This window comes from Argiope bruennichi, chromosome 3 (genome assembly GCF_947563725.1).
Source record: "Argiope bruennichi chromosome 3, qqArgBrue1.1, whole genome shotgun sequence".
In the NCBI taxonomy this organism is placed as follows: domain Eukaryota; kingdom Metazoa; phylum Arthropoda; class Arachnida; order Araneae; family Araneidae; genus Argiope; species Argiope bruennichi.
This window is the reverse complement of record NC_079153.1, coordinates 83896731-83921736: the sequence shown is the minus strand read 5'-3', so window position 1 is coordinate 83921736 and position 25006 is coordinate 83896731. Positions and strand designations below refer to the sequence as shown.

The 25006-nt window shown below is 26.9% G+C and overlaps 1 protein-coding gene across 1 annotated transcript in view; it reads right to left on the bottom strand.

Annotated features, from left to right (window-relative positions):
- Positions 1–284: 284 nt before the first annotated feature.
- The window catches only part of LOC129963757 (uncharacterized), a 90189-nt gene continuing 65467 nt past the window's right edge, over positions 285–25006 (bottom strand). The window contains exon 2 of the mRNA XM_056078292.1: positions 285–2457. Coding sequence (XP_055934267.1) covers positions 430–2436 — 2007 coding nt within the window. The 5' untranslated portion in view covers positions 2437–2457 and the 3' untranslated portion in view covers positions 285–429. The remainder of the gene's footprint in view (positions 2458–25006) is intronic.

The window sequence follows — 25006 nt, the reverse complement described above, 5'->3', positions numbered from 1 at the left end:
TTTATTCATTTATATTTTAAAGCTATGTAAGTTGTGTAACAATTTTTAACTTTTCTATTAGTACTAAAATTGCTTAAAATAAATTAATGTATGATAATAATTAATAAATAAAAATTACAGGCCAGAATTATAAATACTTTTTAAAATTACTTTTACACATGTAATTTTATGATAATAAGAATCACATATATTTTTAAGTATTTTGAATCCTGAGATTTCATTTAAAATGGAGATAAAATATGCATTTTTAATAATACTGAAATCAGCATTATATATTTCTAATTTATACCTAAATAGCATCAAAACTCTGAAATCTTTGGCATGTAGTTAAAGCGTACATCCAAAAAAGCATTTCATTAAATCAATTTATACTCTTTCTGGTCCATGTTTGTTCCAACTACAGGACTTTGTCTAAAACAGTTTTGTATCTCATGTCCCTGAATAATCCTCAGATGGCTGCACTGTCTTAATTTGCCTGACTAATTTTGGCCTTATGCTTCCTTTAGAGGACTTAGTAGTTGATGTCGCTGAAGAAGATTCCAAAGTTTCTGTGGTGTTTGAGGATAAAGTAGTTTCGCTTGATTTTTTGTTCTTAATGTGGCTGTGGATAAAGGACTTTCGTCTTGCACTGCCGAAGGATGAGAGATTCTTCTTTCCCTCACTTGCAGTTGTTGAGTCCTCGGTGACTGAACTCACCCGCTTATGATAAGTTACAGTCGGCCTAGTTTCCCACATTTCCTCAGAGGTATTGAAAAGATATTTACCGATGCCTTTTCTAGATGGCAAATTCATATCTGAATCCGTCTGGTGTTCATTACTGTTATTGCTTTCCAGAGACATGCTGTAGTTTTCAGTTGTATCACTGCTGGTCGAATCTCTGTTTAAACTTGTTTTAAGCCTAAATAGCATGAGTCTATTTGAAGAATTATGTTGAGTTAAGTGCGATATGCCTTTCAGAACAAAATTACGATTATAAGAGTTGTTGTAAATTGCATGGACGTTACTGCCACTTTTATTGTTCTTTCGTCTATTAGTTGGGACGTGGTTGGTCTTTAAGCCGCTATCAAAGAAATCATCATCAGATATATTTGATACAGTCTCGTCAAGTTCTTCCCTGCTGTGGTCTTCTGATGTGCTGAATACTTGCCAGTTTCCATCAATATCTTGATAAAGTGATGGCAGTGCTTTAACTTTTTCTGAACCATTGGTATCAAGACTAGCAGTTAGAATACATGGATTAACCCCAGTCTGGTTTTCTTTATCCTTGCTGACTTGGTGAAAAATCCATCTCTTGTTCTTGTTAAGATTTGAGGGACATAACATCTGTTTCACGTGCTTCCGTGAAGTTTTATTGCGGAATACATACAGATATGGATTAATAATGCAAGCACTGGAACAGCAGAAAACCACGAAGAACATGACGTAACCCGGTATTCTGTCAATCAAATTAAAATAGGCTTCCATAAAAATGAAAGTGAAGTATGGCAGCCAACATAAGGTAAATGTGGTGACGACCAACATACCTGTTCGGACAGCTTTCCATTCTTCGCCAAAGAACTGGTTGGACCCTGAACTCCACCTACGGCATTTCTTTTTTTGTGGATTACTTCCTGCTTTGATCTGAGAATCGGGTAAATTAGTATCAACATTAGTACTATTTACGCTATGTTTTCTGGCTCGTTCTGAATTATCCCTGGCAGCTTGGAACATTGAGGCATATACACATATCGAAGTAAAAAAAGGTACGATAAAACCTAAAACTACCAACACGGTAGCATATACTTGGCCGTATGCATCATTCCGAATCCAGACTAAGGTGCACATGTGCCATTCAGGCCTGTAATCAATTTGTCCTATGCCCAGAAAAGGTGGTGAACCTACTAATGCTCCTATAAACCAAGTCAAAAAAATTAAGAATCCAGTGCGTTTCTTTGTAATAGTCATGGAATAATGCAATGGGCTATTAACAGCACAGTTTCTATCTAAAGCTATCAGAAGCAGCGATAAAACTGAAGTAATGTTGAGTGTTGTGCATAAGAAACCACTAATTAAACAGGCCATTTCATTCATTATCCACTTGTCTGCGGCAAGAGACATCACAGTAGTGGGTAAAATTAAGATACTCTGCCAGAAGTGTGATATGGACAGATTCAAAACAAATCTATTGGAAAATGTTCGTAGCGTCGGTCTTTTGTAGAAAAGGAGGAGCACCAACAAGTTGCTTATGAATCCACATAAAGTTATCAATGTTAGAACAGAGAATTGGATGTAGCGAAGCATGTCGTGACTCGATGAACTACTCACAAGTGGGTCAAGTGTGGTTGATATTGTTCCTAACTGCATAGGTGCAGTTGCAATGGTTGTTGAATTGCGGATAGAGTCTCCGTCTTCTGCCCATTGGCTAACGTCTGTTGGATCATCGTCTCCCATTTTCATTGCCAAACAGTGAAGAAGAATCTGAAATGATGAAAAAGTGGTAATGAGAAAAACAGAAAGTAAATAATTAACTTTTTAACAAAAATAATTTAATATTTTCAGATTTCCTTCTAATTTATGTTCAATTCGTAATAATTTATTTGCCTTAATTTATGAAATTCTATTTAGAAGAAACCATTTAAAAAAATTATTATGTAAAATCTTTTGATTCATAAAAATATATCTTGACTTTTTTTTATATTCAAAATTTAATTTATATTCAACAGTTCATGATGTAAACTAATGAAAAATATATAAAAAGTAGAAGCTTCTTCATTTTTTTTCTTTTAGGCAAAAATGATTGAAATATTAGAGGTTTTCAAATGATTTATATTCCTAATAGACTTTTCTATCAATAATAATAAATATTCACTTCATCAATACAATTTTAAGATTTTATATGAATTCAATAAATTCTTCTTTCTTTCTTTAAATCCTAATCATAGAAACGTTTCTTTCTGAATAATGATTACGTTTTAAGAATACAAGTCTAGATGTTTTTTTCTATAATTAGCGAATTCCGGAAGGAAAACAAAGTTAATTGCTCTCTCATTAACCTCTGGACGAGTTTTGTTTCCTTTTATATATGTATTTCTAATGATTTGCTATATATAGAAGAGCCCAATTAGAAATAAAAATTGCTAATACTTAAGAAGTTTGTATTATCATCGAAACTCGTTAATCAGAAGCCAAATTGTAATCAGTTAAAGTAAATATAACTTTTCATCTTAAATGCAGTAAAATTCTTAAAATAACAATAAAAAATAATTTCTCATATTTTGAATGTAGGAAAAAGTATTCGTACATAAGAAATTATAAGATTTAATCAAGTTTTGATCATTTTTCATTGTTTTGGAAGACAAAACAAAAGTGTTTACATGTATTCGAAATGGTGAAGACAAAATATTTGTAAAAAAGAGAAAAAAAAAACATTTTTAGATAAAAACCATTTGAACTTTTTTTTGATTAACAGGAAAAGATATTTCATGATAAATTAAAACTTCTTTTTGCACAAAAATATCATTTTAGAAATTTCATATATATGCAGAATAATTTCACGAGCAATTTTACCTCATCGATGAATATTTTTTAAACTTATTCTTAAACATATGATTCATCCGAAATGTTTTTATAAATATTCACCCCGACGCTGATATACAATAAAAAAAATGAATTTCTAAAACAATTTCCATGTAGTTATTTTCTGGAAATAATTACATACTGTAAATGGCAGAATAAAAGATAAAGCTTTGAGGGCCATCCTTTTTAAAAATGATAGCAAAAAATTGAAAAGTAGATTTTAAAATAACGTTGAAAACAAGATGTCAGGATAACATTTGAAATACATTTTTAACATAAATGAACGATTAGAAACACAAAGGAAAGATATGAAGAGGAATTATTACTTAAAATGTTTCAAGTATGATTAAGGTGAAATATTTTATTCTTTAGAAATATTCGTTCATTTGAAATGACGATTTAGAAAAATATTACCAATATGTCTTTACATCGTTTATTTAAAATTTGACACATACATGCACAGAAGAAAACAATTTTGAAAGACATATAGAAACAAAATTCTGTTTTGTTTCAAAATGACAAGATTAATCTGATCTGTATGTATAAAAAAATTGTTGAATTTTTATTTTATTTAATTATAATACTACACTATATTTGCTATTTAAGGATTAATAATTAAACTTCAAATCAGAGTCCATGCTTTCGATTTGTAGTAAATATAGAATTAAATAGTTGTTTTGAGAAACATACTAAAACTGTTGTAGAGAAAATTAATTGCTAGATATAATTTTATAAACTTTATTAAACATTTTAATTATTATAACTTATATATAAACTGCAAAGTACATTTATGATTATCAAGTTTATTTTACTAAACTCAATTTGAATCTAAATGTGAACGTAAAATTAAAAAAAAAGAATCCTATTACAACAGAGTTTTTTTTCAAAACTGTACATATTTTGCATTTTAAGTTTATGGTTTTAAAATTATCTGACGGGGCTCGAAATTTTGAGGTCAGTTCCAAAATATCTTAAGCATTTTTTCCAAAATGGCGTTTTTATAATTCATCCAAACTACATAAATTTTAAATTATTTTAAGAAATATATCAATCTTATTTTAGTTTTACATTACCAAATCAAAAGTGAAAATAATTTAATAGTACTAGTATCTAAAAATAAAAACACATTTGATGTGAAAAATGTTAGCTATTATATGCTTATTTACAATATGGAAGGAAATTTATTTTTAATATTTCAGAATATTATATTTTAGAAGAAATATATAATTTTCCTTAACGATCATTTTATTTAGGCATGGAAAATTCTGATTATTTAAATAATAATGGTGAAAATATTGCATTAAATGTTAAGAATGAAAAAATAAAAAAATGGAACAAATCGAAGACTTATTTTCAAACAAAGTATCAAACAGGAAAGAATTTTTATTTATCCTCTAATACTGGATTTTACCTTCATTTCTAATAACCCCAGGTCTTAGTCTCGTAATAGCCTTAAAAAGTTATTACTATTCTTTTTATCCTTGAAAAGTATTAAATAAAAATGCTAAGTAAGTCCAGATTTTCTGATGTTTAAGACCTTGTTAGCAGCTTATTAAAATACCTTAAAGAAATCTGATTATATTATTAAGGGAGATAAAGAAAATGTTTTGTAGTACTGACTTAGTACGCGTTGCTCTTGTTATAAGTCTGTTAACGAAAGTGGTAAATTGCTCTAAAAAATTTTTCGTCGTTTCAATTTTCGAAAATCAAGTAGCTGAACATTTTTAAGTTTAGATAAATTAAAACTAGCTAAAACATAACAAATGATTTAATAGCACTTCTTTAGAAAATAAAATTTTTTGAAACTCATAACGGTTTATTTATTATTTATAATATCGGAAAAATAATAATAATACATTTTTTTGGAATTTTCTTTATCAATTTTTTGACACAAGATGAAAAATAAAACAATGAAGTTTTGACGTTTATGACAAAACATTTTAATATAAATTAATTCAAATTTTCATAATATGTGCTGATATTAAAAATTTGTTTTTAAAATTTTAGTTTTAATTCCTTTCGTTTTCTAAGAGCATAGTAAAATTTCGAAAATGCCTTTCTGCCTTTACAACAATTTTAAAATTTAATTAAAATTTACAGGTTTTTTTTTCAGTTTTTTTACTATGCACCTTACATGACGGATTTTGTTTTATTTTTTAAAAATTTTATGAAGTTATCTTTTACAATCTTTTAAAAATTACAAGAATATTTCGCATAAATTATTAAAAATAATGAACTAGTCTTTTTGAAATATATTTTGGAATAACTTAATAGAATAAATTTCTGACATCTTGCGAAAAATTATTAGATAGATTATTATGTTTTGAAACAGCTTTCCTACTTGGGAAATCTTGAATGGAATATTATTTTAGATAATTCCTAAAAAAATATTTATAAATGTATATTTAAATTTCCATTTATTATTAGCTTATTAACATTCAATCTATATGTATCAATGACGATTCTTTCTTCAAACATTAAAAAAAAGCTGCTTATTTCTAAAAAAATTTATGATTTATAGTCAGTATAATTTTAAATTTTAGTTATTGTTTTAACTACAATTTTTCTTAGATTTCTTTATTAAAAAATGTCTGCTTTCCGAAGCTGTTTTTAAGTTTAAAAGATACAATAAAATTTTACTTTGTATTTAATCTAATGCTCGAAAGAATTAAAAAAAATATTTGAATTTCAATAATTATAGAGTCTTTGTTGAAATAATAGATTGATTTGAAATGTTGCAGTAAAATTAAATGAATTTTTCCAGGAACTTTTTATTTTTAAAATTTTTTATTTATATTTTTACTAAGAATGAAGATTATAATTTCTAAATTTAAAAACATTTCAAATTCAATATCGTTATAAATGTAGTGTATTTTATATAGTAAAAATTACAATTAGAAAAAATTTATTATATATGTAATGATATTTTAAACTCTAATTTCAATTTAATTAATTTCCAAGGTTTTTTCTTAATTTAGCCCGTAGTAACTTCATCCTAAAATATTCCCTTATTTCCTGAATATATATATATATATATATAATTATGACAAATATTTTTAAGAATTAATCTTAGTTCAAAACTCGTATAAACAACTATATATGTTCGTATTTTAATGCATTATTAATTAAAAAATATATATATTTTCTGAACTGTTTTATCAGCTAAAATTCATTAACTATGCACTTCAAGAATTCCTTGAATTCTTAATTTCCTGACGCTTTTAATCTGACACTTATGTTCTAACTGTTAAAATAAAACTTGAAAGGGAGAAGAGAAAAAATGACTATGCAAACTACCTTTGCTTGAAGTCTTTCAACTCTCATAATAGCTTTTCTAGAAGCCTGGAATTGTAATATATGCATGTCTAAATTACACATGCTTAGAAATTTTGCAAGAAAGCAGAAACGAAGGAGTGGAACTTTGAAACATAGATTTCAATTTTCGCTCAGCTGCTTCGAAGTACTTCGGATTTAAATATTCATTCTGTAGTTCACTGATGGAGCCATAGCGCCAAATATACATTTGTGAAAATAATATTCGGCTAAGAGTAAGAAAGCAGAATTGTGCTGCTTTCAGCTTTAGGAAAATATAAAATTTGATAATATTTCAAATTTTTATGCATCCTGAAACTTGATGTGTTGTTTGATACAAGCCAGTTGCGGTTGTTTGAATATTTATCTTCATTTCATGCATGGTTGGTGTAAGCGTGAATCTAATCTATGTTTGGTCATACAGATATGTAGGATTTTGGTTTAACGAAACGGCAAAATTTTGAATATAATTTTGAGGAGAAGAATTTTACGGGCTTTAAACTGGATTTTGTGAAATTACAGCCGAAAGAAGAGGGTGTTTTTATGGTGAGTTCTACTCTTTGGAATTATACATTTATTATAATTTCCAACAAAGTTTTTTTTGTAAGATGTTAAGTTAGTGTCTATTTCATCTTCATTTCCTGTCACTATTACTTTCTAGCATTTGCTGTTGGAATGCTGAAAGTTTCTTATACTTATATATATAGTACTCACCAGGGATGTTGGGGTTCACATAAGTCAAACAGAAAGAGTAAAAATAAAATTTAAAAAAACCTTTATAAACCATAATTATATTTTGCAAAATGTGGAACTAATTAATAAATAAATAATCATGTAAAATCCCGGTGGATTGTTTAAAAAACGGTGAAAAATAGAAGAAAGTTTGTGGATACAAAACAAACTATTTTGGAAGATTTGAAAACATATAATATTTAGTACAACGGAATATTTTTCATAAAAAAAAACATTTTTAAATAGAATAAGCACGAATTTCTTGTTTTTCAATTGTCTTTATATGTATCGTGCTGAAATAATCTTTCTACAAATTCTTGTTTTGTTTTTCTTTGATTGATAAATTTTAGAAAATACCCTCCTTTTTTTATAAACTAATTTTATAAATTTAAAATTTGAAATCCTTAAAAAAATATAAAAATTGACGTTGAGGCCCATTACTTATTTACTTAATTTAAATAAATTTTTTTTATTAAAATTAAATTTAATGTAAATTAAGAGTATGATGTATAGAACGAAGTTTCAAAATCTCAGCATTTAACCATTTTTTTTTTAAAAGAGCGAAATTTCATCCTAATACAACTTTACGTAACCTTAAAATAAAATCTAATTCTTATTAACTTCAGCGTCTAAAAACAATGAAATCTTCACTAAATTTATTAAATAATATTTATTTCATTAAAAAAAAAATTTAAAAATAAAACAATTTAGAAATTTAAAATCTGTTCTTTCATTGCATAGGTTTTATATATTTTTCTACAAACAGGCGTGGGTGTATTATCTGCTTGTATAAAAACCAATATTGCTCAACCTTAATATGATCAGATTATTCAGACACGAAGGATAAAAGCAGCATCGATCTTAAAACCGATCAAACTGTATAATGACCGATTACTAGTTATAAACCAGATTGCTAGAAATTCGACTCATGGATACGGAATCATAATCTTACTTTCTAGAAAGAGAACTAATACTATTAGCAGAGAATTAGTAGCCGGTTGCCAAATACTTCAATTTTATACTTTCGGCACATAATTCTCACATTTTTGCACAAAATGAAGAAAGAGACTTATCCGAGTAAGTATTAAAAGAAGCTAAAAAATCTATTAGAAACAGGTGCTAGCGATCTCATCTGATATAGATATTTTTCTTGCTCAAAGATTATGCTGTGTTTTTGATATAAGTAAAAATACTTCTTCCTAAAGAAATAAGTACAATTTTTTTTTCAATAGATGACCAATTTTAGTGGTAATATCCCACAATGTTTAGAGTTTCCTAAAAAATAAATTTATTGAGAAATATTATTTAAAACAAATCCTATGATATAAAGATCCTTTAAAAAGTCTCATTTGAAGCGTGTTTGTTCTGATTACAACAGAAATACCATTCAATGCAATTTGCATTGAAACGGGTTGCTTTCCTATTCTTCATTTCGTATCCACATTTTTAAAAGGCAGTTTATTTAGTATTTTAAAGATTTTTAATTTAAAAATGTTTAGCAGAGAAATGTAATACTTGTTTCTGCGAAACACAAGGATTGCCAAGATTTTATTCTGACATTTTTGGTTACCATACAGATAATGAACCACATTAAAAGAGGAAACTATCATTAATAGTTAAACGAGAGTTCGATAATCACAAAACATAACATAAGAACACACAAAAACCGAATATTGGGATTTTTTTTGACAAATCGATTTTGTAGAACGACTGTGTCATTCATTTGCAAACTTAACAAAAAATGAAATTTTTAAATCATTTAGAAAAATTTAGGTACTAATGAAAACTCATATAGCAGTGAAATTTTATATTTCTAATAAATCTACACTGAAAGGCAAATATTATGATGTAATTACAACCTTTAAAAGTAAAATGATTTACCATATCATTTATAAATATTTATTATTTGGGCAAAAATTCATTGGCCAAATTCGGCTACTTATTTTACTTTCCAAAGTATTGTTAGAGTAAACAATACTGAAACTGAGTTGAAATTTTTTTCTCGTATAGGTGCTTTCGACCAGTTCCAATTATTAAAATTATGTTCTTAAATCTCTACTGACAGATTTAACACATTAGTAGTGGTAGTTATTCTGGCTATTCTTTACAATTGATTGAATGTTTTCTGCTAATATTTCATTTGGACTGTTTTTTTAGCTTATGATATGACTGTGTATAAACGACAACGTCCCAACATGCAAACTGTGCCTTTTAGAAAGTTGGCACGTTAGGACTTTTCTCACATATTTTGAAACAAGAAATTTAAGTCCATTGATAAGATGCATAAAACTGAAACAAAAATCATTAATAATTTTAAGATAAATTAGAGGAAAAAACAAACAATTGCGTTATTTTATAAATGCATTAAGAGTTTATCTCGAATATCAATACATATATGCATATTAATCTCCAGAGAAAACATCTAATTATTTCGTCAGCAAGAAATTTGTTTTCTTTCTTAAAACTTTTGAAATATTTCGAATAACATTTGAAATTTTCAACTTTTGATAAGATAAATAATAATCATCCTCTCATACTTTAAGATATGTGATTTGAATTTCTCAAGGGAGTCTTAATATTTTTCATCCTTTGGTTTGCCCTAGCTTGGGCACATAAATAAAAAAATAAAAAAACATGCTATGTCAGTTGTAATGTTTTTTACATTCCAGGTATAAAGTTAAAACAAAAGTGATTTCGCAACACTAACTGTGATCACGTAGTAAGAATGACATCAAGTACCCCCTCTCTCTTTACCCATAAAGCAAGAATGTGATGTGGTTGATACATGTCATATCTGTAGTTCATATCTCATCAGAATTAATTGAGCAGCATTGATAATGCAAATTTCCAAAGTTTCATGCAATGTGTCCAGAAGAAACAAACGCAGTCTTTTTTTTTATTGATATGTTTTTAGACTAATTTCGAAATATCAAGTTATATTTTTTGATTTTCGTCATTAACTATTCTGTATTCTATCAGAATTAAATACGAATGATTTCTTATCATCTAAATATGCTTTACATAAAAGAAAATTGCGCGCAAAATAGCTACAACTTGATTTTCAAAAACTTTTATTTAACTTGACGCCATTCGTGCTTATAAGGACAAAATTTGCAAATAATATCATTTCAATTTTCTGAGATAGTAAAAAATTGTAATTTCGTACACTTTATCCGCTCAAACACAATGAATGCATTGTTTTAATGTTTTCAAAATAGAACGATCATTTCATCCTTCCTTTAGTTAAATTTTGATTACTTACAAGTGGCGCCACATGGCTGCAAATTTCTCAAGCTTTTCTTGGAGACATCTGATTTCAGTTTATTTAAGTACACATTCTTCGAATAAACTCTACAATTTCTTTGGTATGAAGCATAATTGATCTTTATATAAATGATTTATTCACATTTAATGAAATGATGACAAATAAAAATAATAATAATCTCTCACTCAAAAAAACTGATTCTGTTAACAAAAGGGAAAAACCAGTTCTTATTTTCGAGAGGGAATGTTTTGAGTTGTAACTGGAAGGGGTACCTACCTCATCGCAATTTCAAAGCAATTGAGTATTAAAGGATATAGTCCAAAGATATTACAAGGTACAGCCCAAAATCTAAACAACCATCGATATAAAACAACAAACAAATAGATCTCCGAGGACAGCTTTGGGACATACTTCTGTTCTCATTATTCCATTAATAATAAGGAAATATCTTGGATTATTGTTATCGAGCAAAAAGCACGTTCTGGCTTTCTCATTCGAAGTACAATATTTGACTAATTTGATAAAACTCCCTTTTTCTTACAGTTATATCTATTTCTATATTTAGTAGTGTTTTCCAGTTTTGGAAGATTTAGTTATTTACTACCAAAGAATTGTGACTTCTTTTAAAGAATTTCGTGACTTTTATAAGAAAATGTCATATTTCTGGGAAAGATTCGTGCATGTTTGTTGCGTAACTGGAAATATAAAATATGTCTAATATATCCAATTATAGAAAATTCACCATAAAAACTGCCCTTGAAAATATTCCTCAAAAACAAAAGGGGTTTCTCCATTTTTTTTATATTTATATATCTCTGTATTTTTATTGTATGTATGCATGTCCCTTAAAAAAATTGTTGCTACTTTTTTAAGGGAAAGTGTATATTACTTTAAAAAAGGGACTTTTTTTAATCCCCTACTTTCAAATGCAAAATATGTTATGTTATTTTCCTTAATTTACAACAAATTGTGAGCAATACAAAAAAAATCTTTTCCCAAAACTAGTAAAAATGTGTAATATAAAAACAAATGGTAGAAAAAAAATTTAGCTACTAGTTTGCATGTTATTTAATATAAAGAGTATGTATTATCATGAATTTAAAAATTAGTGTCTTTCCAGTGTGGCTTTTTGATTACCAAATTTGTTGTAATTTCGTCAATAAAGATTAAAAACTAAAATATCTCCTTCTAATTTATTTTAATGATATGCATGGAAGTTAATGAAATGTTAATTAAATAATTCATTCAGATTAGATACATGCGTAAAACTGAAAATATTTCCTTTTTATAAATGCAGAGACAAACTCAAGAAACATAAACAAAGTTAACCCATTGTAATTTAAGAATTGATATTACATTTTACTGAAATTAAGGCATGAAAAAATTGAAGATACTAACTATGAGAAGAAAAAAGAAACTAATATTGGAAACTAATAAAGTAATAAGGTTAGGACAAATTGCATGCATTATTGATGAGAATGAGATTGGACGAGCACTTTATAAATAGCAGAGCTATATTTGTACTGAAGTAAAGACTTGGATTTGACAGCAGGCATATGACGGCATTTTTATTGAAGATTTTTACACAGAGGAGTAACAAGACAATTTTTATTTTTAGCATTTCATTATTATTATTTGCATTAATACGATTATTAATAATTGATTTTCATTTTTATATAACGGCACTATTGTCTCAAAATGTCTCGTGCCGTGTTTGTCAAATTTATTTATTTATATAGGTTAGCTATACCATCTCTCAACTTGCTGAACGTGATATTGAGAATCGTATGCTGTTACAAAATACCGTATATCCTAGTCGTAACATATACCACAAATAGAATGTTATACGTCGAAATCTATGCGCAGTAAAACTTATGAAATTTTGATGTAAGAGCAAAGATATACATATGCGCTGAATCTTAAACATCTCTTAAATTTCTAACTAAATAACTAAACAAAACTAATTTTTTAACTGTATTTCTAGTGAATATTCTTTGAAAATAATGCTTTGCTTATATCCTTAAAAAATTATAATTAAAAGTCACAATACATTTTAGATATTATTGAAACCATAAGACTGAAATAATTTTTCTCAAGACTTGAATATAGATGAAATATTTGTCCGATTTTTATAAAAATTATACAAGTTTAGATAAAACATGAAGTTATGAAATTTCTGTTGCATGTTTATAATATAACAAAATAAATATAAGAAGGTCATATTTCCTACAATGAGACGTAATCAGGAAGAATATGCCCTGAATATAATTGGGCGGCATATTCTTAAATTTTAATTCCTTACCCTAAAAATTCATATCTAAGATACACTTTAATATTATAAACACGAATATTGATTATTTAAGAAAATGAAATTGCAAATATAAATTACAAAAAACAAAAAGCATAAAACTAAGTTCTAGAAAGATGATCTTCTAGATCATGAACTACAATCTCAATATAAAATAGATATTCTTTCACATCTATATGTATGCAAATTGTCTAGTTATACTGTTTACCTAACTGCAATATCAATGCGTTTCAAATGGTAAGATTCAATTGTATTCTGAAGTATAAATAAATGCATGATTATTTTAAAATGTAATATTTGTATAATTGTGCAAGAATGCAGATTGTGCAATATTTGTAAAGAATGTAGAATAGTACAGTATTTCTAAAGAATGTAGAATTGTACAGTATTTGTAATTGTTTTATTAATCTTTCAATAATTTGTTTTAAATGGATTATTTTAAATTTTATGATGATGATGTTAAATTTAGATGTAGTGATATGTCTAGTTAGCCCGATTAAAAAAAATTTCTAAGTCTGTAATTAAACATTGAGACATGCAAAATAATTACTCTATTAATTTTTAAGATCTTAATGAAAGTCAAAATCATAATAAAAGCAATATGTTGATAACTATGTTTATAAAATTAAATACGTGTGCAATTATATTTCCAGAATATGTGATAAATTTGCAGAATTAATTTCAAAATTACGAAGAAAGCACAATTGGTTGCTAGTTAGAAAAAATAATTTTCTTTTACTGAAAAGAATGGAAACAACCTACATATATAATCAACAAACATAAATAATTAAACGGCATTTCAATCAAAGATATTTTTCTGGTCTTGCATTGACACTCTCACTTTGATATTCTAAAACAAGCACTTGATCTAGATTTTTTGATATGTGACAAAGTAACATATAGAAAAACTAAATACTGATATATTATAATACGTCAGAAACGAAAGGCTTTTAATCTATCATGAAAAAATGATTTGTCTTATTTTAATCAACAAACCATGTCGGCTTTCGAAGAAAAAATAATGAACTTTGGGAAATGAAAATAAATAATAGAAGAAGGCTTAATTTTCATTCAATTTCTTTTTTAAATGTGCAAATGAAAAAGATATCTTTAAATGGGAAGATTATAACTGAAATTAGTTGTTTCACGTCTTTTTGACTTCTAAATTTTTTCTATATGGAAGAATCATATATTTATGCAAGCATGCTCTTCATCTAATCTTCAAACGTTAAAACCATATTATTTCTGGAAAAGACCTTTCTTTTCTGAGATTTTATCTATTATTCTCAGAGATTAAATTGAATAGAAAAAGATTGCTTTGCTGGTTAACGGCATGTTCAAGAAGTGAAGATAAAAGAAATGAGAGGGCATATACCAAAATAAAGCGTCAAAAAGAAATCCAATATCATTGGAGAAAGAACGAGATTTCATTTTTATTTTTCCTTTTTTTCCCTCCATATTTTTTTGCCATGAACTGTCACGTTTTTCATTTTATCAGACACCAGACATCATGCTAAATCAACATCCAGGCTAAATCAATGAAATGACATATAACAGAGATTACACATAGTGTGTAACTTTCATTTAGTGAAAACCTTAATAGAGTTCCGCTAAATGAGTCAGTGGAAGTCAATGGAAACAAGTTAACAAGAAGATGATATATTAGATATTTTTTTGCAACTGCAGCTGAAAAGGATGAAAGTGAACTGTGTTGATTTCCTACTTTCTATCTGTAAAAGAGAAATGGGAAACCAACGAGATAAATAGTTTACTGAAGAAATTATTTTTCTTCGAAAAATAAATATAATGAAATTTGACATTTATGATTCTCGTCAGTTCTAATCAGGTTTGTTCAATATAAGGAAATACCTAATTTTAGTCTAAAAGAACACAGCAGAAATTTGATTCATCCAAGAATTCCAATTAAAAAATTGGATTAAAATTGAGAATAGCAAGAAGCAGTGAAATTTTTTATTTAAAATTTCAGTAGAGTAGTTAGAGATTATTATTATTAAATGAATAAGTTCAGTAGTTATTTTTAAATTTTAATGATTATAATAAATGATACAAAATAAAATTAAAAATATTTTTTTAAATAAATTGGTAATATCAATACCAACAAATTAACAAATACTACTTTCAGTAACTAAATAATTCTCATTAATTATATTTATCACCTTCATTTCAAAACATTTACAATAAAACTTTAAATTAAATAATGCAATATATATCTAACATGTATATAGCACGTCAAAGTTAAGAAATTTTTATTGCTTTATTTTATTGATGCTGTCCCATATGAAGTAGATCAAACTGCGCAGGCAACAGATACTGGAATATTTAACTAAGAAAATAAATTTTTAAAAAATTCGGTTTGAATACTTAATTTTGAAAATTCAAAATGCGTTTTTTAACGTTATGCCAGTTTTTTTCAATATATTGCGAAACATTTTAATACCGCATTCCTCCACAATTCGCAACAATATTTTTAGCTATTTGTAATTTAGTCTTCTTTAATTTATCAAATTTTATAAAATTTAATAAATTCTGCAATGTAATACTAAATTACTATTGGATTAATATTTCAAATTTTATCTAATGACTGTTCTAATAAAGTTTTGTCTTTTGAATTCAAAGTTAGCATGATAGAAAATCTTGTCAAAATAGTTCTAAATAATGCATGCTAAAAAAATTGAATTTTTATCTCCAGTCTGAAATATTATAACACGATAAAGTTTTAGGTTTGAATGCTCTGTTTTTTCTGTTTCTGGTTTCGACTGTATCTCTTATTCATACTGAGTGTTAAAAGTTTTTTTGTCACGTATTCAAGAGAAAGAATACCCCTCGGTCTCTCTTTTTAGCAACTTTTTTTTTTACTTTTAGGTTCTTTATTTTTATTTGACAAATATTTTGTCCATACATTATAGCAGTTTAAAAATTTGCATACTGTAATAAAATATTTTAAAACAGCTTTACTGACTGAACTTACAACTACGAATATTTTGAAACTGCATCTGAAATCGACGAAAATAAATGTTTACATTTTTGAGACAATGTTTTCAGATTTGATTTTATTTCGAAAAAGATGAAATAGCATGGTTAAATAATTATGTATTTTCTTGTGAAAAGCAACTGTAAGTTAATTTCTTTTGTTACAATATATTTCATGTTAAGCATATTGGTTTCATCCGTCAATAATTTATGTCTACAAATGTAAGGGAATTGCACAAAGAATGATTCGTACAATGAAATTTTTTCCAATAACGTGAGTACATGGTTATGTGTGCCTTGGCACTCTATAGGAGACACTGTTTGATATGGAGCTAACAAATGCGGCATCCATATACTTTGGAGAATAAGAATGTTCATTTAGGAGTAATTTTTAAACAAATTATAATTAGAAAAATTATTATAAACTAAAACTTAAACGAAACTTGGCATTCAGCCATGATAACTCCAGCAAATACTATTGCATAAAACTAATTTTAACACCATTTTAATTTCAAAATGTCTTTTAATAATATGAAATTACTTGTCGTGTACATTTCTTCTGTATTCTGGTAATTTTTCAAAGATATGTTCTGCAATTTTCGAGCGTATTTCATTTTTGCTGAGAAACTCATGTCGTTTTTAATGTTTCATCAGATATATAATTCATTAATATAATAAAGCATTTAATGTTGCATAATAATAATAATGTATTTATTTATAGCATAACTTATAATATAGCATTTTTTTATTGAAAACCAAGAAAGGAAGAATAATTTTACCATCAGCAAAGTTTTAATCAGGAATCAGAAAGTAAAATTATGTTAGCGCTACAGGTCATGTTGCATTTGGAGCAGATAACCAAGACAATAAAGTATTTAATGCTTATATGATGTTATGGATGAAGAAATTTCATATTCACAGCAAGGAAATATAGGTGAAAATACATTAAAATAAGGCATCTTTTGCTATTGAAAGAATCTTTCTTGAAGAATTGAAATAAATATATAAAGGAGAAATTGAAATAAATTACAACAAATATTCATAACGAATCATCTTGCCTCCAATGATGGTAGTGAAAAGTATGATATATTTTACATTGCTTCATTAAATGAGCCACAATTAGTATATATAAGTAATTTGACGGAAGAAATGACAGAGGAGATATTGGTTATTTGTTGGTAACTGATGCTAAGTAAAGAAAAAAATTAATTCACTTTAATTCTAATATTTCTTCTAAAATGTTTTTCTACTCATTTAAGAAAATCAAATATTGTCATGAAATAATTGTAAAATAACTGAATTTCAATTAGAAAGATATTTAAGAGGAGATGCGATTTTTAACATTTCGTACTCAAGATTACTTATCAATAATAAAGTAATGAAAATGGATAGAATCATTATTTTTATAGCAAATGTAACCAATAAAAACCGTTGCAAATTTGTAGTAATGATTCTTTCGAAATATATTGCTTCATTTTAATACCTAAAACATATGAAAATTATGATTATTTCAAATTTTCACCTAGCAAATCATATTTAAAAAGTCAACATTGAAGAAAGGGAATTATTAACATGCAAAAAAAACAAAAAAACAAAAAAAAAACAATAAAAATGTATCCTGAATGGAAATTATTTACTTGGAGCATTTTGAAAATCTTTTCTGAAAATTATTATTCATTAAAAGAAATTGCAGAATTTAATATAAATATATAATTTAATATAAATATATAAATAAATATATATGTTATAAGCATATCGATCGAGTTGACACATGCTACCCTTTTCAATAAAGTATTTTTCATAGAATCTCATAGTTACAAGGATTCCTATAGTTTATTATTTTTACTTCCCTTGTAAGTTTCAAAGAAAAACAATGTTAATTTTTTTTAAACAATAAAGATATGATCGCTGTAAACAATTCTTGCCTAAAACTCTTACATTATTTTACCTTTATTAACATATAAAACTTTCCTGCCATAATAGTGTTAGGTTATTTCCCTGAAGGTACATTCAATATCATTATGTTTCAGAAATTTTAAATTAAATTTCAGTATATATCAAAGTTATATAAAAGCCTTTAGACAATGCATATTTACCTTTATATAGTTTATAGAAAAACTTAATAGATATATATTTACAAAAATAATACATAAATCACATGTTGTGATGTTAAATGCAAGCTATAAATTAAATTTTTTGAATTATTTGTCTAATTTTTACAATCATTAAATAGTTTTCAATTTTGATGGGGAATTGGTTTTAATGCTTTGTAGTTTTTAACATAGAACATGTTTTAAAGCTAGGTAAAGCAATTAAATATATAAAGGAAAAAATTACTCTTATTTTAAAACGACCGAAATAACCGCACCACCGAAATTAAAATAACCGCAGTGTAGTAAAAAATGATACAACCGTAAAAAACAATGGCTGTAGTAGTTCACTAGTAGAAATTCAGTTATTCAAATTAAAAGGGCATCTGGTTTTTTTGGACTTGCAAAAACTTTAATAATTAAACCAGAAATTAAATTAAAAATGCCCTTACATTTAAGTACAACTTAATTGTAATCTCCGAAGTTGATCGATGAACATAAGCTACAAAAATTTACAAATATTGTTAACTTTACAAAAAAAAGAAACCATAAATCAAGTCACTTGTGAAAATTCACTACATACATGTACAAGCATTTAAATTATAAATTATGTAATTGTATATAAAAGTGGAAATTATACACATTTACACAATTGCAACTTCGGATATTTAAATACTCATAGAATTGGGCTTCACATATTCGAAACTTTTTAATATTGCAGATAAACAATGTTCGCTATGAAAGTAGATATTTTTAAATGAAAATCAAATTTAAGGAAATTCATTGTAGACAAGATTCGTGAAAAGAAAATTATTATTCCTGCAACAAATGCTTCCATAGTTCTCCAAATTCAGAAATTTTGTACTCTAATAAAAATTTTGTTTATTTGAGTATTAAAAATAAACTTATTAAAGCGCGATATCTGTCTTAACTTTACAATAAAAGGCATATTGTATAAAAAAGTGTGTTTTTTTTAATTTAAATTTATTTCTCAATAAAAAAAATATTAGTAAACTAATATTTTACCAGTGCTATGTGTATTTGAGTGTTAAATTCGTGAGCGAAAAACCAAATGATGTGTTTTTTGAACACCATTAGGACATGCAAGTTATTATTAAAATTAATTATTTTCCCAATTGAAAATGGGACTGCGTTAGTGCAGTGGGAAAATCTAAGCTAGTTTAAAATCAAGAGTCCAATTCCGTTGAAGATCATCACACACGGGCTTAATCCACTTGGAATCAAGCCTCTTTACTCTAATGTATGTTTTATTTTGTCTCATGCTGACCTAGTCTATCAAAAAGACTGAAAGGCATATAACAGAGAGACGGGGAAAAATTCCAGCAGTCAGTAAGACAAATCTAAAGGCCACTGGCAATTTTTGCCAAGTTCTGTCCTTGGGACAAAAATAAAAAGAAATTACAAAATTTATGCAATCAGTATATTGGAAAAATCACCATTAATAATTTAACATATACATAGAAAATTTAAAAACCCAAACTCCAGAAATATGTTGTGACACGTCAAAAACTTTACACAGCATAAAATATTTTCAGAAAATCTATGATCTCATATTTAATCTGTGAGTTTTGAAAATTATAGTTGTAAATTATTTTCGAATATCATAATACTCCGAATCTAACAGCAACAATATCATTTCTAATAGGGTTATTAAGTGCACACAAAAAATAATTAATATATTGAAAACAAACTAAGAATCGCTCATTTGCTCATTTTAATGTCACATTTATTTTCTCTTTGATAGGCTAACATTTCTTTTTTTTTTTCATCAGTCGCAATACCTAGATATTCAAATTGAGACATTAATATATTTGAAACAAAGTCCAATCAAAATTTTGAAAGAATGTGGAAAAACATTTTCCAACTGATTAGTAAACACTTACCAACAATAAGCCTGAAGGAATATACAATGACTAAATATATCAGCAAAATTATGCCATAATCATTCTTAAACGGATTAAATATGCTTAAAAAGTTGATATTTTTAATAAGTGCTAAGAATGGCTGATTTTAAAAGTGAATTCTATTTTCTCTAAGACAGCCTGAAGCATCTTCCTTTCCATCAATTGTGATAGCTATAGCCTCTGCAAAAAATTCCATCCACTCATCCTTTCGTACAAACGTGAAAGGAATAAGCAAAAATCTCGCTCAGGATATAAAGTGCAGTTGTCTGGAACTTCTGAAAGGTAGGATTTTGTTTAGACATTTGAATGGAGAAAACTCCTCTGTCAACAAAATAAGGCAGTTCTATATTTTGTCGTTTCTTCGGCTAGTGCTTTTTTATTCGTTGCCAATAGAAAAAGGAACTTATTCGAAATGAAGTTACTTAATAAAATAAAAAAAATCTTAGGAGTTAGAAGTCATTTATTAAGAAATACCTATGAATTTAAGGATTTTGAACAATATTTTTTACTGCTAGAAGTAAGATTAGATAATATTAAAGCGATGTGAAATGATTATAAAACGATGGAAGTTTTAAGGTGATTTTATTTTTGTTAGTATTTATGTAAATTTAGTTTTATCTGAAGTTTTTTTTTTGCTTGTAATGTTATGCTTTTGGTGATTAATTCCATTGTAAGTTTAAAACTCTTTTTGTTTATTTCAATTCAAAATTTGTTAACAAATATCTTCCAATATCAGAGCCAAAAAAAAATAAGAAGTAGTTCTGTTTTTGTCTGAATCATGAAATATACTTTAAATATATGTAAATTTTTTTAACTAAACTTTATAATTGCTAGTTATCACAAAAATACAAAGTTATTTTAAAACTATTGATGGTATTAATATTTAAAAATATAAAATAATAGAATTTAATAGGGATTCTATATTTAAAAACATAGCATAATAGAATTTGATAGGTATTCTAAGTACATTTAAAAACATAGAATGCCAGTTGACATAATTATTCAAATTTTTGTCGCATAGGAGTTAGTTTTGACAGAATCAATATTGCATTTTCAGATTGATCAAAAACTGCTATTTCCAAAAAAAAATGTCTTATTTGGAAAAAATTCTGATATTGATCAAATGTATTAATGCAAATTTAAAAATAAGGGTTAAAAAAGTGTGTTACTAAAATGTAATTTTTTAAGGCAACATAAATATTAATTAAAATTGAAGATAATAAGTGCACATTAAACACTGAAAATCAATTAGGCAATGTAAAAATGAAAATACTCTTTAAAAACTTTGTATCTATTCCTCCTAATCACTTGAATTAACTCTCATTGTTCTTTTCAAGATGATTTTTCATTTCTAGAATTAAAAGAAAAGTTAAAAGTAAACTCTTCACTCAAACTGAAAATCAAGTATACTTTTGCTTTTTCTAGAGAATAAATATATTGTTAAAAAAAGGGCCATATCATACCCTTTACAATTAAAAAAAGAAAGGGCGTATTACACCCTTGGCCTTTCAGAAATTTTGTTTTATTTAGTTTTTAAACAATTATAAGTGATAGAATGTAATATTGGCAATTAAATTTTCAGAAATATTCCTAATGTTTCGAAAAAATGTTTTATTTGATAATTCTAGGAAATAATAATAATAATAATTCTAAAAAATAATTTTAATAATGATTCTAAAAAATGAAAAGATTGTCTTTGAATAATTCTAAATTAACTAAAAAAAGCATTTAGGAATGAAATAATCTCATTTTTTTTGTTTGAACATCCTCTTATACATTTCTTTTCATAGATGCAAATTCTCTGAGGAAAAAATATAATTGTCCAAGAGAAAGCAAAGTATAGCATTAAACATACCTTACTCGAAATACATTTCAGAAGTTAGATATTCATCATAATAAATTGCAAAATTTGCATTTTAACTTTCAAGAAGATACTGAACAGGAAATTGCACAACTGGAAGTGAAATTTTTCGTTTGATAAACCAAGAGTTATAAAATATCAGACGCAATCATAAGTAGCAGATGCATCTTCCTTTTTAAAATTGTAACCCTGATTTAGGATAACTTTTTGAAGGTCAAGCTCAAGTATAAAATTACTTCTAGGAAAATATTTGATTGAAACTTTGAAATATCAGACACACTTCTTACTGAGGAAGCTCGGATTAAACAATTTCACCTCACAGAAATATTCCCAAAACTAGTATGCACACACGTCTGGTTAACATTTATTTTGCAAATTTGAATTTAAATTGCAATTTCATATTAAGTTTGCTATGTTTACATTAAAAAACTTCGGAAAGAAATTTGAATGTATCAATAATTTCTAGAAAAGTTCTTGATAATATAAAAATTTTACTTTTGAAGGATGAATTATGTAATTTTTTTTAATCAACTCTTTCATTTTTGAATGAAAACTGATTTTAAAAATTAATAAATTCTGTCACTTTGCCTCAAAATTTGTAAACCTGTATTTGAAAAAAATTAAGAAATGAAGAAAACTTTCTGAGAAATTCCTTGTCATGCTTGCAATCGTTTAGAATAATAACAGTATTCGTTTGAGCTTATTGCATTAATAAATGAAACAATTTTTAAATAAAGCTTTGAGACCATATGGAAATAAAGCTAGAATGATCTGATGGTAATGTCTTAAATTTTAGCCTTCACGTGTCGAACCTATTATTCGTTTCAACTTAGGTTTCTATACATGTTTTGGTAATTCAAAAATTAAATTCGTATACAGTCGAATTCTTCAACATCCTTTTGCAAAGACGTTCACTTTGACTTTTTTTAAATTTAATCTTTGAATTTACAATGAAAAAATCAATTTTTCGTAGTTTATTATTAATAATTTCTTCACTTTCAAATGCTTTTATTAAGTTTAACTTCGGCTGTGCTCCAGGAAATTGAGTCTTGTGATAGATTCTCCAGTCTCTTTCAAAAGTGCTTAAGTTTTGAAATTCGTTTAATACTTAATATTTATTGTACTGTGAGATAAATAAGAAAGGAATCTGTTTAATATCTATGTGGATCAGAAGATGAATAAAAAGTGAATTTGCCATGTTACGAAAGTTAGAAAGGGTTTGAACCGAACAATTTTGCTTTTAACCCCTTAAGTAGGTAATTTTTAAAAAGCCATTTTACTTTCAGAATAAATTTAATGTAGTGACATGCGGAATAGTATATAAAATGTTTGTTGACGAACAGTTTCAATTTACTTCAATTTATTCCCTTAACAAATATTGACGAATTAAATTCGTCATCAGTAACGTAGTCAAAATGTCTGTATGATGAGTTTCAACCATCAAATGTATCCAAGGGGTAAATTGAGCTACTATGTTACGTGCTGATTTCCACTAGGGAATCCCAGGTACACAATGAACAGAAGATACATAAAACTATTTAAATGACATGGTTTGAATGTTTAACAGTTTGATGAAATTAGGGACATAAAATTACATTCAATCGATTTAACTGAAATGAAATGCAATCAATATTCCCGACGTTAGCTGCCAAACACGACTGGAAGGAATATGAGTTTTTAATTTATTAAAATGTTTAATAAAAAAATATATCCTCTAAAATATCTTTTTCTTTGAAAATTGGATCACATATGTGCATGATTTAGTCAAATCACAGGTTGTGCTGTAACGTTTACTAGCACCCACCTTCTTATAAATCCATCAGTGACGTCAGCCCATTTCCAAATCGAAACTCAAACCATGGGAGGAAAAGTCCCCAAGGGACAAAAGAGTGGGTTGGAGTTCAGACACCGTATGTTGATCTATGTATGGATATCTGTCAATAGTTTGTTGCAAATGTATATTATGTAAATAATTTCAATGGTTCTATGTATAGATATAATTATAGTGGAGTTAAACACTTAATGTTTGATTAAAACTATAACTTATGTTTTCTTTTAACCCCTTTGATTATATTATAAGAGTTAATTAATATCAATATAAAGGAAACTCTTGTTTCAATAACTGAGATTGTTACTCAGCTATTGCTTCCTCATTTAAATAATTTCTGTTTTCAAGACATCTTAAAATATCAATTCGAAAATGAGATGTTAATTTATTGAATGAAAATTACATCGAGGCAGTTATTTTTTGGATACTTAATTCCTCAGCAAGAGATATAAGCGCACTTGCATGTGAATAAATTCATAACTCTAATCAATACGGAGTCTGGTAATGCCACTTGTTAAAAAGTACAATAAATATTTTTAGACAAAACGGTAACAAAGTATTCGATTTATTTGCAAAAATATAAATAAAGTTTAAAAATAAATTAATGTATTTATTTTTTGCAATTAAAGCTCATAAGTATTTAAATTAATATATAATTAAACTATTTTTTTTTTCCTTTTATTGAAGGATAATGACTGAAACATTTTTTTAAATCAGTTGATTTTTCTTTTCTATTTATTGTTTCAAGTCAATATTTTTTTTTACCGGCATGATAAACTTTGGAACCTTTAACCGGCTAGTCCGATCTGCCCGAAGGCACACGAAAAAGTCTGAATGATCGTACTGCCACAACAGCAAAATTGCCGGGAACTGCGGTTGAGTCTTAAGGGACATCACAGGCCATGATACACCCTCCCCTTGGAAAATACGTCCCGTCATCGATGGGAGACAGCCGGTCTCCGCCTTTTTCTGTACCCATCAGGGTGGCAAGAACCAACCATCATACCGGAAGCTTCTCAGCCTCAATTACGAGGTACGATCTTGAGGATTGATTAACTTTGGAAAGAAACATTTAATTTCTTTGTCTAAGCTCACCCATTCGTATTTCGAAAATATATCAATTTCACAACCCTAAAGAT